Source organism: Tympanuchus pallidicinctus, unplaced genomic scaffold (genome assembly GCF_026119805.1).
Source record: "Tympanuchus pallidicinctus isolate F22 unplaced genomic scaffold, pur_lepc_1.0 scaffold39, whole genome shotgun sequence".
NCBI classification, from domain to species: domain Eukaryota; kingdom Metazoa; phylum Chordata; class Aves; order Galliformes; family Phasianidae; genus Tympanuchus; species Tympanuchus pallidicinctus.
In genome coordinates, this window is record NW_026294757.1 from 709,848 (window position 1) to 727,256 (window position 17,409).

The 17,409-nt window shown below is 48.5% G+C and overlaps 1 protein-coding gene across 4 annotated transcripts; it reads left to right on the forward strand.

Moving 5' to 3' along the window:
- Window positions 1-931: 931 nt before the first annotated feature.
- Window positions 932-14,766, forward strand: SMARCE1 (SWI/SNF related, matrix associated, actin dependent regulator of chromatin, subfamily e, member 1). Of its 4 annotated transcripts, none has more exons than XM_052700273.1 (11): window positions 932-1,057; window positions 1,632-1,682; window positions 2,132-2,175; window positions 5,089-5,193; window positions 7,028-7,108; window positions 8,199-8,330; window positions 9,827-9,998; window positions 11,547-11,719; window positions 12,173-12,274; window positions 12,800-13,010; window positions 13,751-14,766. In XM_052700273.1, exons 2-11 carry the CDS (start codon window positions 1,676-1,678, stop codon window positions 13,957-13,959), a joined length of 1,236 nt encoding a protein of 411 aa, XP_052556233.1. In that variant the 5' UTR covers window positions 932-1,057; window positions 1,632-1,675; the 3' UTR covers window positions 13,960-14,766. The 4 variants fall into 4 exon arrangements, with proteins under 4 accessions (XP_052556233.1, XP_052556236.1, XP_052556232.1 ...); XM_052700272.1 differs by having other exon boundaries at window positions 935-1,057; window positions 13,748-14,766; XM_052700276.1 differs by lacking the exon at window positions 8,199-8,330 and having other exon boundaries at window positions 933-1,057; window positions 13,748-14,766.
- Window positions 14,767-17,409: the final 2,643 nt, after the last annotated feature.

Below are 17,409 nucleotides of genomic sequence, written 5' to 3' on the forward strand. Positions count from 1 at the left end.
AACAAAGCAGGCCAGGCTGCAGGCACCAAGAACTGCAGCACCTCGGCATTATGGCCAGTTTGTTCTTCTCCCCTTCTATCACCCTTCAGGGTTATACAGGCATTGTTTGTTTGTGTTTAAAAAGAGCTGTTTCTGGTGCCTTTCCAAGGGCAGTCACGCTTTGTTTCTCCTCGTGCACCAGGCCCACCACAGCCGTCCATTACAGGCACAGGGGTCGTTATTTTTCAGCCACAGGACAGTTTTCCAGTCCCCAACCTTTATTTCACCTGCAGCCTCTCACTGACAGCTCCGCGGTGTAACCGATCCCAGCGGAGCACGCGGTGCCGTGCCTCGGCCTCGGGGCGCTTTGCAGCACCGCCGTCATTCGGCCCTTCTGTTGGACGGCCTGACTTCACGCCTCGTGCAGCCGCCATTGTCACCACGTCGGGTAGAGCTATTCTAGGTTCCCCAAACAGCCCTTATTTCGCCCCGTTATGGGATTTTTTTACGGGATTTTTTACAGGATTCACTCGGGCCGGACGCGCGGCGCCGCCGCCTCAGCTGAAAAAGGCGCGCAATGGCCGCGAGGCACCATGTGCGACGCCGCCCTGCACCGCAGATTCGCTACCGGGGAACGTGGCCACATCTCTGTGGAAAGTGCTGAAAGGAACGTGGAAGTGCACGGCTCCCGCCCGCCCCGCGCCCTGGCTGTGCTGGCTGAGGGCACGCGAGGCTGCGGCCGCGGAGCAGAGTCCCGCCCGCCGCCCCGGGAGCGCGGGAACGCCGCGCCCCACCCTCGCCCCATCCCGGTCTCGGCGGGGTGAGGCAGCGTTCCCCGCAGATTCGCCACAACACCTTCCGCTCTCCTTCCCCTCTTAGCGGTGCGCGGGGCAGCCCTCAACCCGGCAGCGTCTACGAGGCGACCAGGACGGACCGACCAGCCCCCCGTCATCCGGACACCCCCGGGCGAGAGCAGGGCGGCGGCCGTGGCGAAAGTGCGGAGCGGTGCGCGCAGGCGTAGTGCTCGCCGCCGGCTCGGCCCGGGGAGGAACAAAGGGAGCGCGGCGGCGGCGGAGCGGTGAGTGCGTGGGGGCGCGGGGCGGGTGGGGAGCTCTCGGTGCCCCTCGCGGGGCGGCTCTCGGCCCTTTGCACCGGACCGAAGGGGCTCAGATGGGCGCTGCTTGCGCGGCGGCTCCGCTCGCGGCCTCCTCCGGGCGGCGCGGCCCTCGCGGTTGGCGGGCGGGGCGGCGTTTGCAGCTCCGTGCGGAGCTCCGCGCCGGGGGCCCGGCTGGCGGGTGGCGCCGAGCGGCGGTGGAACTTCGCGGAGTTCCTGGAGGAGAAGAGCCGGGAAGCGGGGCCGGGCTGCCGAAGGGCTCCCTGCGGGCGGCGCTCGGCGCGACGTGAAATGGCTCCCGGGGCGCCGGTTCGCGAAGTCCGGAACGTGAGCGCCGCACAGCCGCGCGTTTCGTGCCGCGGCCCTTTAATAGAACTCGTGGGGAGCGCGGCTGTTATGGCAGAGAGCGCCTTTGTTTCCGGAAAGCCTTTTGTTTTCGGAACTGGCGAGCTTTTGGTAATTGTAATGAATGGACGGGTGGTGGAAGCCTCGCAGGCTGGCGTAATGCTTAATGGGGTGGTGTTCTTTTGTCTTTCAGAAACACAAATATAATGTCAGGTGGCTGAAAGTTTGCCTTTCAAAATGTCAAGTAAGTTTTCAGACTTTTCTTCCTTTGGTGAATGACCGATCTGGTTCAGCAGGCTCTGAGGCAGTGCCCGTAGACCTTGTGCGCAGTGCTGTGTCCACGGTGCTCCATGCTGTCTGACTGCTGTGCCCTCTGCTCTCACTGCACGCAGCTGTTTCTGACACCTGCCCAGAGGTCTCAGGCACTGCTGCAGCCCAAGCGTTTGGTCTCACTGCAGATTTGACTGTCACAGCTTCTGCTATCCCTGCTTTGTTCCTTACCCTCTTCTCATATTCCTTAATCTGCCAAAATAAAAGACCAGCAATGTAGCAGTGATGTGTTTTGTTTTCTTTTAAAGTTTCTTCTGTCCTTCGCTGTATGTTCTCGTTAAATTGTTTGCCACAGAGGATTCCTTTTAAAGAACTCATTCAAATTTTCAAGGATTTTCTTTGCTTACGTTTATATTTTAACAGAAAGGCCATCTTATGCTCCACCTCCCACCCCAGCTCCTGCAACCGTAAGTACAGTGATTTTTCTCGTTGACACAGATCCCTGGTAGCAGAGCTGTTAGTGACTCACTAGAGCCATAACGGCGGAGATGCAGCACTTCCTGTGTTGGGAAAACACACTTGTTGTATTTCATTATTATGATACACGTTGTTTGAAATCCTCTCAATTTCAAAACAGTTTGTGAAAAAGAAGTTGAATAAACTGCTTTCATCTTAAATTCAGCGTCTGCAGGATCTGGCCTTTTTTATCAGCAGTCACTGGAATTACTCACCTATGTGGCCATTAAACTCATGCAGACAGTGCTGCCCATTGCCCTAAAATGGTATTTGCAGCATTTGCAATGGAATATTGGAATATTCAGGGACAAGTTGATACACTTAATTCTCAAACTCCGCGCTCAATTTGTACACAAATAATGAGCAAAACCAGGATGAATTTTTTGTGTGTCCGACACATTTTCAGTGGAATGCAATTGTCTGGTCAGAAAAAGGAAACACTCACTGATGGAAATGTTATCCAGATTTCATAAAAATACTGGTATTTTGGGGTCCACTGCATGATAAATATCCTAATTTATAGTAAAATGGTATGGAATGCTGGTTAGGAAAAGATGAAAATGCTGTCCAGTAGTGCTTGTGCATGTATAAAAGCATTCTGAAATACTATGTGCTGTGGTTGGAAAAGCTCCTGAAAGCAAACGCAGCTCTTGTTTTGGAGGCAGAGCACTCATGGGGGAAAACATGAATGTGTGGAACAAAAGAATGAGTAAAGGTGCTATAGTGGAGTTCTTTTGAAATCTGTTACCCAAGAGCTGTCATCCCTGATCTCCACATCTGGGATGGAAAGTGCAGATGCAGTCAGGTGAAATGCAGTGCTTTCACTTCACTGTGGTTTACTTCACATCAGAAGAGGCCCGAAAGTGATTGCAATGTGTAAAGAACAAGTTAAGCTTAAAAAAGGAAAAAGAAAGAAATCATTGTGTTTTGCATCGTTTATTCAGCTTTCATTTTGACATGACTTAGTAGATTTGTGCTGTTAGGAGGAATGTGTGGCATGTACCTTACCTGTACCTTACAAGTGACTCCCTGCATCAGGAGCTGCGCCTGGGGCACAGTGTGGGCACAGGCACTGCTGAAGGGTGGCTGCAGAGGCCGTGCATCCTTTAGTCGAGCTGCAAATCCCCAGCAGTTCACAAAGCCAGGTTCACGTTTGCTAACAGTGATGTGCACTGCCTGTCTTTCCAGCACCTTTTGTGTTAACTTGAATCACTCGCAGTCCTTGAGATAACCAGTGCTCTGTAAAGAGCTGCAGAGCAACGCCTTCTTTACCCCTCGTGGGCCGGATCCTGAGCTCAGCAGGGTATCACCGGCTCTCACTGACCGCAGTCTTGCATCTGAAGTAACAGGTGGTGTGTAATGCAGGGTGGTTACCTGGTAGCACGGAACTCCTGCTGATTTCTCTGCAATGGAGGTTTGCTGTCCTCAGACTTCAGTGAGGATGTTACAGTAATGCTGTCATGTAGTCAAATGGCATCATTTTACACAGCAAATGTCTGTGTCATCATCAGAGGCATGAAAACTGAGTCAATGCCAGCTGCTGCCATTGAGCTTAAGTTTGGCAGTGGACCATATGAAGGCTGGTTCTTAAAAGGTGCTTTTGTATTATTTGTTCAGAAATAAACCAACTGCAGCACGTGCACGTATAATTGAAAACCTTGCAAGTCGATATAGTTTGGCTTACAGGTTCTGTTTGTTGTGTGTTTGCATCTGTCACACTTTGGATGCTCGAACTTAATCATAGGGCTTTTGCAGCTGTAATGTAGAGTGGGAACAGTGAGCCCGTTGCCTTAAAGGACCCTGCAATGGCCTTACCAGAGTGGCTCTCAAGTGTAAGACAGTGCAGGTAATGGGTGAACCTGGTGTGGTGCTGCAGATGCTGCTGGGGCCCCGGATGGGAGCAGTGCCTGGTCTGCTTTATTTGCAACACCATTTGAATTCTGGATAACGAAAAGAGCTTGTTGAAGTGCAGGAGTGAGATTCACAAGAGAAAGGAGAGACAGTGAACCTCCTGATGTTTGATTGCAGTCCCTGCTTACCCACCATCTGTGTGCTCAGAAATTAGGTTTTCTCAGCGTTACCGGAGGTGAGAACAAATTGGTCCACCTGCAAGAACTGATGAAGATGTGTTTGATTAACTGCTGAAACGTCTCTGATTCAGTGGTGGCCTAAGATTAGTTTGTGGTTTCTAACCTGCAGATTGCATTGCAGCACTTCTTCAGCCCCGCCAGTCTGCAGTCTCCTAACAGAGCGGCGTCTCCATGCATCGTCCTCTCTTGGTTTTTCTAATCCTTACAGTTCTCCAAAGTATTTTGATTCTGCAAACCACCAGTAAGGTCTTCTGCTCCTGGTATTGGTGCACAGATGGTGCTTGGAGAGACTGATTTGTTTGTTTTTAACCTGTTTGTTGGCAATATCCTGTTCGTGAGAAGTCAAAAGGATGGGAAAAGGAGGAGGCAGAGATCTTTGCTGTTGTAGTAAATGTTGATTGGGGAATTTTTGCCTCATACTGTGTGCTACTTTGCCTTCTAAGTTTGGATATGAGACTCCTCTTGAATTTCTTGGTGGCTTAAACGTTGGAAATGTGATCAGGACTGATGGAATACTTGTGACACGCTTAGCAGAAGTAAAAGCACTAACTTTGGACGTTTGTAGTGACACAGCTGCTAAAGAATCCTGTTTCCTTGATAGCTTTATATTGGACTAAATTCTGTGTGTTGAGAAGATATCAACTGCTACACCTCATTTGCTTGTTTAAATTCTGATTGCTTTTGCATGCCATATTGCAGTTCATTTTCATTTATGTGTTTTCCTCGTTTGATCTCATTTCTCATTCGTGTTTTTGTCTCATTTGTTTCCATCAGCAAATGCCCAGCACACCAGGGTTTGTGGGATACAATCCATACAGCCATCTGGCCTACAACAACTACAGGCTGGGAGGGAACCCGGGCACCAACAGCCGGGTCACGGTAGGAGAATCAACTATTACATCATCCAGCAAACAGCAGGCACTGCCCAGAAAGGGCTTTAGAGTTAGGTTCTTCTGAATCTTGGCTGCTGCCTCGCTTTCTAGGAACAAAAGATTACTTCTGGTTTTCACTCTCCATCCCTACCCCTTCCCCTTCACTTTGAAACCCTTCACAAGCGAACGGACTTCTGTTCAGGAGGGGGAAAGATGTGGGAGTTGTGTGATGCAGGACTCCAAGGAGGCACTCCGTGGTCTTCAGTGGCCGCTGCACGTGTAGGGAAGGTCTGTTCTGCAGGTACCGATCCCTGGGGGGGGGAACTGCAAATTTATACAAAAATAAGGAGGGATGCTTTCAGACGGGGGTCGTTGACAGTAGTTGCATCACACTGTTGAGCTGTGCGAGGAGTGTGAGCCTTTGTTTTCCTTTCCAGTCCTGGTCTGGTTTAAGTGTGTGAAGTCCAGTTCAGAAACAGTTGTTTCAACAGAAGTGTAATGATATAAAATGGAATCAGATATTCTGTTTCTGTGGGTGTATTGAAAATGGACATTAAATTCATTTCTGATGGAGGAAGTGAAGTGAAGTGAGAGGTGACACTTCCTTCAAATACAGAGCAAGTCCTGAGCATCAGGTGCAGTCAGGAAAAAGGCAGTGGAGGCACAAAATGTTCTTAACTAACACGACAGCAACAGAGTAAATCCCTATTTAAAGAAAACAGAGTTCCTGTAATTATCATAACGAAGTTTTTCGTTTAAGACTTTCTTAACTTCAAAACATCTGCTCAGTTTAGGACATGGTATAAGAAGTGATTTGTCAAGGAACACATACAGTGCCCTAAGTGAAGAGTCCTCTTCTTGTGCCTCTTCTATAAACCTCCTTTCAGACTTCATGAGTCCTTCAGGCTTATTGAAATGCTTACAGAAGAGGCCTTCCCCATACAGGCTGGAACTCAACTGATGTCCTGTCTGACCACGTATTTATTTTCCTAAGCAAGATGAAGTTAGGTTTGCTCTGAGAACTCATTGTTTCTGTACGTCATAAGCATACACAGCTTTCTGTGCCATGCATATATCAGTATATGTATGGTGTCTTGGAACTCCTGTTAATTTAAAAGCATTAAACAGTTTCCGTTAATGTTTTTCAAACCCATCTGTGTGTGTATCTATGTATACATTTTGGTAATGCATATACTCCATGTACATTATCTATACCTATAGTTCTGTATGCATTGTTTCATAGAACTTCATAAATTCAGCAAAAAAAAAAAAAACAATTGGAAAGCTGAATACAAGGTTGGCCTTTATGGCCAATTTCAAATATTTGCTTAATCTACTCAATCCTGAAAAAGCTCAGAACTGCTTTCTGCTTTTATGAAATGGTCCCACGGTGGCAACTGCCCAATGGTGGGAGTGCTGTGGGAGAGCTGGTGGGCTGTGAGGTTGTGGTGAGGGGCACAAAGCTGCAGGAGTCCTGTAAGGGATGAGCAGGGCGTGCAGCAGCTCCATCAGCAGCACTCCTCTGTGTCTTCTTACTTAGCACGAGGTGTTCAGTGCTGCACAGGCCGGAAGGAAGATCAGAGCACACAAACATGCAGAGGCTGACATGGATCATTGCAGCTTGGAGGCAGATAACGCCTCCGATGGATCGGTTGCAGAGGGGGATTTGCTTTCCATAGGGAGCAGTTTAACAGGACTGCTTGTGTGCCTGTGCACGGGCCGGGGGGTTGGTGCTGCATTCTTGAATAGGGGGTGTGTTTGTCCTTTCAACTGCGAGAGTAAATGCTTCCCCAGAGCACGTGAGCACATTAACAAGTGGGCTTCTTCATTTTCTTCCACAGGCTTCCTCTGGTATTACCATTCCAAAGCCCCCAAAGCCCCCAGACAAGCCCCTGATGCCCTACATGAGGTACAGCCGGAAGGTGGGTATGGGTACAAGTAATAGTAAACCTTGTACATTCTAACAGTTCATCGCTGTTATTTTAGTTTCAGCTTTTAAACTTTTACTCCTAACAGCCTGCACTTTCCTTTAAGGGAATTGTAAAGTACAGATGCGTTGCCCTGCAGAATAACGCAGCACTGTTCTGTTGTTACAGTTGCCAGTTTCTGGGGGGAAAGGTTGTCTCTAAAATGGTAATTTCCTACTGCTGTCCGCTGACAAGGATCCACCCTGCCACATTCAGAACTTCCTGTGACTTACTGAGAGAACTTTTTGTATAAAGGAAGTGTTCCTTGCGGTATACTGGGCTTGGTACAGTGCTGTAGCTGGACTGAAGAGTAGCAATGAGTGGACTTTGCATGTTCTCCTTCACCAACCTAGCCTGTGGCAACGGTTACTTCGCTATTCTCTGAACTGTTTGACAGAAAATAGGAGAGAGACCCTTGTGGAGTCTGAAATCTGATTGGCATGGGGAGGGCAGGTGAGCCCGTCTGGAGCGGGTGAGCCAGAAGGAGATTCTTCACTTCTGGTTCAGTATCTTTACCAGCGTATCGTAGGCCAAAAAACCAGCAGCAAAAAAAAGTCAAGTGGCGCAGCAAGAAATAACACTGGCAGCTCTCTCCTTGTTTTTTCCCTGTAAAGTTAGAAACCTTTTTGGTGGAGTCAGAACTTGTTGGAACTCAAATTGATCAGCAAGACTGAAAAGTATTTTGAAATGTTGCATTCTGATCTGAAAAGCTCAGTGCTCCTTACCGTAATCTGCTGGATGTGTGCACTCAGTAGCGCTTCTTTTTCGCAGAGATGCAGCGATGTGCATTTGAGAAGAGAATTAAGAGGGTTAAAGGCAATATTCTCATGAAACCAAAGCCGTTTCAGCAATTGCCCGTTTCAGTAGATGACCTCCTACTGACTTCCTGCCCCAGAAAATAACCGAGGTAGTTTAGCCAGGCTCATTCCTAACTTAATCCTGTTTTTCGTGGTGGTTCCAGAAAGAACACTGAGATGACAATATAAAATGTTTAATTTGGAAGTATTTAGATATCATTAGTAAAGCTCCAGCTGTTTCTGTTAAGGTCTGGGACCAAGTGAAGGCGTCCAATCCTGATTTGAAGTTATGGGAAATTGGCAAGATTATTGGAGGAATGTGGCGAGATCTCACTGATGAAGAGAAGCAAGAGTATTTGAATGAATATGAAGCTGAAAAGGTAAATGGAAGAAATCTGGGATGTTTATTACAGCTGATTCTTCTAGGAGCTGGTCTGAGAAGAAAAACCCATCTTACCCTTGCAGTGGTGTATGAGGCTTTCACGAGACCCCCTGTATGTAGCTTAATGGAAGTATGTCCTGACACATCTTTTAGATTTTTTTTTAATAACTGTACATCAGCTGTGACTGGTCAGTTTTTAGACCTAATTCAAAATGAAGTATTTATAATTGAGTGCCGATTTTAACTGTTTAATGAATGGATTTAATTGTACAACATCAATGTTGAAAAGATTGTCTCAACACCAGAATCCTCTTTCAAAACTAGTGCTCTGCAGCTGCTGCTATTGAGGCATGAACGTGCTCATAAAAGACTTGCAGTCACGTAGGGTTTGGTTTCCATGCTGTTACCTGGTGTATCTCCACGCTGTGGCTTAGTGTTTTGTTTCTTAGTAGAAAAATTGTACCATTTTTTAGGGCTTTCTTGTGTTTTTGTTTTTCATCTTCGTGACAAAAGATGACAGCTACGCCTTTCTCTAGGTTGGTAAGTGTTGAGGACTTCAGCAGACTGTTACTGTGATCCTAAACTGCAAAGGGGAGTTTGTCCACCTGCTGCCTTGTAGTCAAACCCGGTTGGTGCCCAGCCTGATCGAACCTGAGCTGTTTTATTCCGAGTCAGTAGAGAAGTACTTCCCAGCTGGCTGCTCTTAGATGAAACTAAATTAAGGAATTCTGTTTTTTTGACTTGGTAACAGTGCTTAGACTGTAAGCTCCTTGGGGCAGGGGCCATCTTGCTTGCATTTTTCCAGTGCCCAGATAGGGTTCCAGTCCTGGTAATAAAGAAACTGACGCTCCTAGGTATTGGTGCCAGGATTGTAGATTATCTCGTTTTCCATTGGAAATACCTCAGGTCTCTGTACAAATTGTAGACCAGGCAAATTCTAAAAGCGATGTGAAAGAAAGAAATTCAAAGGGAAAATATTTCAGAGAAGGTGAAAACAGTGATGCAGTCCTGCTACCAGTAGTCTGGCTGCAGCACTCTGTATCATCCCAGTGCAGGGATGGATCAAAGAACGCAAAGGCGTGAGTTATTTGGAAACTGGCTCATGGCATAACTGGAATAAAGAGAAGAAATGGAAATAAAAGGCGTAGTTAAAACTCCAGAGAATTACTGAGAATATTTTAAGTCAACTCATCTTTATTTTACCAGAGTTCATTTGATAAATGCCTTGTTCTGAAGTTTGACTTCAAACAACAAAAACAAAGCGTTCTTAAGACCTCTTAAGCAGTCAAACGCACCTAAAGGCCCAGCGGCAGTTTGGCTGAATGATGGTGGAAGAAGTTCTAATTTGTGAAACTGAAAGCTGAGGGCATCTGGTTGTGTATCAGTCAGATAGTGCAGAAGAGATGTCTGTATAACTGCCTTTGAGTTGCACCTCATTGTGTCGGGTCCGAAATTGCCCAGCGGTGCAATCAAACCATGTTGGTCACGTTTCAGATTGAGTACAATGAGTCCATGAAGGCCTACCATAACTCTCCTGCATACCTTGCCTACATCAATGCAAAAAGTCGTGCAGAGGCTGCGTTAGAAGAAGAAAGCCGCCAAAGGCAGTCGCGCATGGAGAAGGGCGAACCTTACATGAGCATTCAGCCAGCAGAAGATCCAGATGGTAAGCAGAAAGCAGTCTGCATGCGTGCAGGGAGAAAGTCATCACAGGGCCTGTGGCATAAGACGTGCCAGATAGAAAATTACATCTGTGTAGCCTTCCCAGCGCTGAGCGTGACTTGCTTTTGTTTCCGTACCTTCAGTATTAATTCCCATGGTTCCGTTTTATTTTGTAGAGATAACAGCTGACCTTGTCTCACTCCCAAAACCTGAGGTGACAAGCCAGTGATAAATCTTCCAGCCCTTAATTGTGCGTGAAGTAATGCGGACAGTTCAAAAGAAATCGGTCTGCTTAAAACTCTGTAGTGGCTTTTCACAAATGAGTTGCCAGGTGATGAGCTGCTTCCTTTAATCCAGTTTGAGTGGAACCCTGCGCTCAGCAGAAGCACGTCGTTCTGATAAGCTGAGCTCTCGCATGATTGGGAGCACCTGAACTTCAAACGTTCAACAGATGTCATTTGAGGTTGTTTAGAACAGTTTTATCCTCGCTGTTGACAAGTTGATGAGAAAATGCTGAAAGTTTATTTGACTGCAAGGAAATGCACCCCACCCAGCAGGAAGAATTCCGATTCGTGCTGTTAAGGGCTACTTTTAAATTCATGACCCAGCATGGACTTGTTGAAACCTGAGGGTGAAAAAATCTGCTCAGTTACACCCTGAGATAAAGGCTGTGGCAGCAGCACCTTCCCATGTGAGGTAACTGCTGAACTTCTGTCAACACATTGAGTGCTGCAAGCAGCTGATGTTCTGGGCTTTAATTTCTGTTCTGCAGTACATGGGCCAGAATTAATGCAGGCAGAGCCAGCTGTGCCAGCACCAAGCTGGATGCGCTCACATTTGGGATGAAAGGCAAACTCATTCCTGCGGCAGGAGCGTTGCTGCTGTGCTGCCCTGTGTGTCAGTAGGATTGTAGGGGCTGTAGGAATATCGTGAGAAGAGAAAAGAAGACCTTGTGTTTCTGGAGGCTAACTGGATAGCAGTTCTGCTGTTGAGAACCTGACTCTGCTTCCATTTTCATTGTAGTGAAAGGCTTGAGCTGCTCGGGGCAAATGCAGGAAGGCGCAGCGCAGCAAGTCTTGACTTCTGCAGGCCAGAAGCTTTGAGTGCTGCTGGATGTAGGAAGAGAGTTGTGTAGTTTCAGGTGTCAGCAGGAGTCTCTTCTGTTCGTATTTTACATTTGTGTTTGTCTTTTTCAGTGAATGTTGTTCTGGTACCACAGTTAATCAGAAATGGTTTCTTTATTCAGTGCCCTGGTAGCTCATCTTAATCTGGAAACTTGGAAAGCACATAAATAACGAGGTCAATCCAGAGCTCATCTGTGTGGGAGATGCATACAGAACAGCAGCCATAGCTGAGCTGAGGCGATGGTGTTCTGATCCTCACACCGCCTTTTTTCCTCTAGCTGACGTTCCTTAGTCAAATATTTTAGTATGAACTTCATGACACGAGTGTTGGGGTTTGGGTTGTAATTAGTGGTGACATTGGTGCAGTCTCGTTAGCCCAGCGCTTACTTTGTGGAATTGCAGCGCTGTGCTTCCACCTCCCGTTTCAGATTACGACGATGGGTTTTCGATGAAGCACACGGCCACGGCTCGCTTCCAGAGGAACCATCGGCTCATCAGTGAGATCCTGAGCGAAAGTGTGGTTCCTGACGTCCGCTCCGTTGTCACTACAGCTAGAATGCAAGTTCTTAAACGCCAGGTTCAGTCTCTAATGGTTCACCAGGTAAAGATAAACGATGCAAAGGCAGCGTGCCAGGCCCCGCACCCTTCGGTCCCCACGCTGTTCTTGTTGGGTGTCTGTGCTCTGTTCGTTCCTTGGGTTTTCTCAGGAGTGCCAAGATGTGAGGTTTCACCCCGTGACCTTTTTTACTGAGTTACATTAAGCTGTATGTTGTTCTTCAGGACACCTGAAGTAGAAACCTGTAGCTCTTCATTATTACACACAACCTTTCTCTGTAGGGGGTAAACGTGCAGTTTAATGGATTCGGTTGCTTATGACTGCAGTCTCTTCAGTGCACAGACCCATTTATTGTTCAGACTTCTTGGTGTAGGTTGAGTACTGGATCAAGGAAAACTTTTTGCTGCAAGGATTTAAACACGGCTGCATTTAATTTTCAACTGAATACTGTTGTCCATCTCTTCAGAAGTAAAGCAGCTTCATTTCTTACATTCCCAGCGTAAACTGGAAGCTGAACTGCTGCAAATTGAAGAGCGTCACCAGGAGAAGAAGAGGAAGTTCTTGGAAAGCACAGAATCCTTCAACAACGAGCTCAAAAGGGTACGAGTCTCCTTCTCCACTGTGAGCAATCTGCTGGCTACCTGCTCATGCAGACACTCTGCCCTCTTCCTTTCAGTTCAGTATTGAATTGCTGGCAATTAGATGAGTGCAGTGGCCCAGGTCTGGTGAAGTGTGTGGCAGTTGGAAAGCACACAGCATTTCTGTGATCCCTGCCCCCTTGGTGTCCTGCAGTGGTTGTGTGCAGGCAGTGCACTCTGCGAGCACCTCCAGGCTCCTGGAGTTCCAGCTCAAGGAAAGGGGCCTGGAGCCGCTATGGGGAACGTATGCTGTGTCCTAGGCTGCATCCAGAGCCAAGGTTTAGGTCACTTATCTAGGGTTTTTTTATATGTACTTGTTGCTACTTCTGTAGTTTCTGAAGCTTTTAATATAAACTTACTCGAATCACAAGTCATTGTGCACATATTGCTGCACATAGAGATACTGAGCTTACAATTGAGTTTTCTTGATGTTTTGTCTTTCACAGTGTAACTGGGGTAATAAAAGAGGTTTTTCTTTAATTGCTAGCTATGCAGTTTGAAGGTGGAAGTGGATATGGAAAAAATTGCAGCTGAAATTGCTCAAGCTGAGGAACAGGCTCGCAAGAGGCAGGAGGAAAGGGAAAAGGAAGCAGCTGAGCAAGCTGAGCGCAGTCAGAATAACACAGCAGCTGAGGAAGAACAGGCAGCTAACAAAATGGAGGAGAAGAAAGAAGAGGAGAGCACTCCAATGGAGACAGGTAACCACATTTCAAACCACCTTCAGGGACCCCAAGGGATCAGTGTGAAAGTACCTCTGCAGAGGCTGTGCTTGGCTGGGGGGTGCCTCAGGTTTGTGGTGTTAGGAAGAAGGGCTCCTTCAGAAGAATGTTCAGAATAGTTATCTTGGTGGACACAGCTGTTTGTTTTCCTCATTAAGTTGTTCCTTTTTAAAAGGGTAGAGAATATCACAAAATATGTAATACTTTGTGTAAGGAGAAAAAAATTCTGAATGCTTTCATCTTCTAGGCTTGGTGGGAGCAACTGAGCGCCCACTGCCACCATCTGGCAAGGATGCCAGAACTGCAGCTCTCCCCATGCTGCTCTTCCAGCCTGCCCACAGGCTTTGTTGTGTTCCATACAGTGACTTTAGTGACAGTGTTACGTGAATCAGTGGCCAATGTCTCAGTGAGTCGTTGCTGTAACAGCATAAGGGAGAGTGAACTGATTGTTTGGATTCTGGTGCATCCAGCTTAACGAGGCACATTGCTTTCTGTGCCCCAATCCTGAGTGCAGGCAGCTGCAGGAGACCTTCGGGGTGCCATGCAGGACCACAGAGTGGAGCTTTGAGAGCTGTGCCTCTTACTGCACGTACTAAGTAACAAATAATTGCTGTGAAATGCTCTCATTTATTACAAGTTCCATTCCTAAATTCTAACTGCGCTGCCTAAATAAATACATTGGTATGTAAATGACACTGAGAAGAATTTTGTTACAGAAGAGCCTCACCCAGAAGAGAGCACAGAAAGCCAGCAGAACGGTGAAGAGGGAACATCTACCCCTGATGATAAGGAGAGTGGCCAAGAGGGGGCTGACAGCACTGCAGAGGAAGGAACCAGTGACAGCAACACTGGTTCAGAGAGCAACAGTGCGACAGTGGAAGAGCCTCCTGCAGACCCCAACACTGAGGAGAGTGAGAAGAAAGAATAAACAGTGACTTGTTTCGTGTGTGTCCTCTTAATGAAGTACTGGTTTGATTTCAAAATGTGCTAAGCAGCTTTGTATCTGTACTGCCTGTGCCACGTGTCTCCCAAAGAACTGGGGTTTGGTAACACCTGTGATCAGCATAGTAACCTAAAGGGCATTTTGGGACAGAGGAGCTCTTAGACAGAAAACATCTCATTCCTCTAAGCACAGTGGTGGATATGTACCAAGATAATTGTTTGCAGTTTCTTCCCCAGAACGACAGTTTTGTTTCTAATACCAAAATCAGGATTTCTCCCCTTTCTCTGACTAAATTATCACAGCCAACAGAGGTGGATCCCGAGTGCCTGAGTGCAGTTATCCTGGAGTAAGCGGCGCTGTGTCCCAAGGATTTTTTCTGAGATGGGGGATCACTCAGCAGCCCTTGCTTTTCACAATTTGACTCTTTATTTGCTACTTAGATATCCTAACAGGAGCAAAGATCTGGCAAAGTGCAAAGCAGGAGAGCGCTTCAGTGTCTTACTGCAGTGACAGGCAGCAGCTCCTTGCTGTGCCCTCCCAAAACCTCAAAAAAAACCCTATAAAAACTACTGCTGAAAGTGCCCCATTTTGTCTGTGTGAGCAGAAGCCCTCTGCAGAGAACTACAGACACAAACCGTTTGTTTCCAGCTACAGGAGAGCACACGCTGTGCACGCCTCGGTAAATAGTGTGCTTTGATGGGACGGGGGGGTGAGGTGGTCGTGTTTTTCTAAATCTTTGGTTTTTTCCTAATGGTCCAAAAAGAATAAAATCCAACAGTCTTGTTTTCTAAACTGACAGTGGTCTGGTTCTTGTCTGAAGGCACCGCTGTGCTTGCAGGGCTTTTGTCTGAAACGAAAACATGGAATCCATTGCAGACATATTTGATACTGAAAGCTGTGCTGCAGGAGCACCTCGAAACCAAAAACTCGGAGCTGATCCAGGCTGCCATTCAGATGCTGTGACCAGAACTGGTGAGAGCTGTTGGCTTCAAGAGCTGCTGAATGGGGGAATCGGGGGAGGAAATCCCTGCAATGAAATCCCTGTAAGGAAATCGTGGCCTTTTTGCCGGCCAGCTTTTAGCTGCCTCCTTCCCGGTGATCAGCAGTCAGTTTCTATCACCCCAAATGAAGTGGAACTTCCACCCCGCAGGGCTGTGATGTTTGTGTGTTTACAAAGCGTGTGATACGACGTCATTACACTCCTTAATGCCTGGATCCAATTCTTACTGCTCATTAACTGCTGTGCAGTTCTGACCGCACACGGCTTCGTGAGCCCATGAGGACCTTCCTGCTGGGAGGCGCTGAGGCAGCAGTGTGTAAAACGTGTGTAAAATGTGTGTAAAATGTGTGTAAAACGTGTAAAACAGACCCTTGTGGGACACGGCCGGGTGGCTCCCAGCTGTACTCGTGCTCCACAGCTGCGGCTCTTTGTGAAACCTGCTACAAACTACAATAATTTTAACCTCAGAATTCCAGTCTCTCAAAACAGGCGAGTTGTCGCTGCAACGTGAGCAGGAAGGGCTTCAGTGGAACCGGTGGGGCAGCAGCAGGAGGGCAATGAGCTCGTTGAGCAGCAGCTTCTATCTGCGCTGCAGCCCTGCTGTTTGAGGACTGTCTGTGTTTTCCATCTCCTGCGTTTTCTCGAGGTGTTTGTAAATAACAGTAATTATTGGCACAGACGGGGCGTGTTGCAGCCACGGGTGTAACTGAGTAGGAGTCATCTTCAAGGGTAAAATCGCCTTTCCAAGCTCGCAGAGAAACCTGAACGAATGCCCGACGTGTGGAGTCTGAAACTCTGAGCGGTGGGCAGAGCTGCAGAGCCCGGGGCAGGACGTGTTCGCACGAGGTGCGAGCATCGGGAAGGGAGAGGAGCCCGAGGGGGCCCTGATGGAGCGCTGCCCCCGTCCGGCTGCAGGGAAGCAGTGAAAAGAGCCGGGACTGCAAAGGGAGCGCGGGGTGCCGAGGAGACACCGGGAGGCGCAGCACCGAGCTGCCACCAAACCGCGCTCCTTTGCTGCGCTCCTGCAGGAGCCCCTTCTCGCCCCGCACTCCTTAAGGATGCGGTCGGGCTCAGCGCCCAGCAGCCCGATGTCTGCCCCGCACCTCCCGTCAGCTGGCGGCCGAGGGCTCCTGATGGAACGGCACACCGCCAGAGCCCTCAGCCAGACATGAAACCCCGCACGAGGAGCACGAACAGATCAAGCACCGAACTGCTGCTGCTGAGCTCGGGGCCGTCCTCTGCCCGCCCTCTCCCTGTTTCACGCACTTCGTTTGGGATTCGGGTGCAGGGAGCCCTGCTGTGCAGCTGCGGCGCTGCTCCCATGGTGGGATGCAGAGCTGCCGTGGGTGCTGGCAGTGGGTCGGTGTTGTTCCCCCCACACACAGGGGACCCACAAGGAAACGGGGCGACAAATCCAAAACGTGACAACGTGGTGAGGGAGTTGTTTTCTGCACTTTGTTTTTCCCTTCAAGAGAATGTGGGCTTTGCTGGGGCTGACTCACGCTGTTTGACCTCTGCCATAGCTGCTGCTCTGCACTTTGCTGCTGGGTTTGCTCTGTAGGTAAAATGAAGAAGGCAAAGGTTCTCTTCTGTAGTTCTCAAAAATATGCTTTTATCTCACCACAAAAAAAAATAAAGCGACTTAAGAAGCCTGGGTTAATAAAAAAAAAAAAAAATGTTCTTTGTTTTCTCTTTCCCCTGCATCAATGTAATTAGGAATCATTGCCACCCCAAAACCTTCTGACCTACAAAGCTGACCTAAAGGTTACGTGGCACAAAGCAGACCCAAAGGGTAACGGCTGGAAGGTATTCAGGTGTTGAAACCCTTGGGAGTCCTCTTGAGACTTTTTCAAAAGCAACCCAACATCAGAGCTGTTCCTATTGAGACCCAAGGATCTCTGTGCACCCGAATTACCACCGAGCACGAGTTTAACAAAATATTACCTGTGCATCGCAGGGAACAGCCCTGCAAGGCTCATCTGCTTCCAGCAAAACCAGGACTCGGCCGTGGGAGCTCTGCTTGCAGAAAGGATTGTCCCTACAGCAGGAAAGAACAGAATGGACCGGCGCTGCTTAACGGGATAAAACGTCAGAGAGAAGCAAACGGCACCGCCGGGGAGGGGGGGAGATGAGGAGCCGCTCAGCTCGGTGCGCAGCCAGGCCAAGGACGCGAATCGCTCCGCTGCAACCAAATGCGAACCCCTCTGGAGCGACGGCACCTCGCACCGGGCTTTGCGGAACGGGGAGGAAAAGCTCCGCGTTCGCTGCCGATAAGAGCCGGGGCCGCTCCGCGCTGCCAGCAGGGGGCGCCGCGATGCGCCGGGTTGGGGTGCGGAGCTGCGTCACAGCGCCGGGCAGCGGGAGCCGCAGCTGCCGACCGAGGTCTGAACGCTGAGAGCCGGCGCTGCTCATCGCTGGGTGTGAAATCTGCCCCA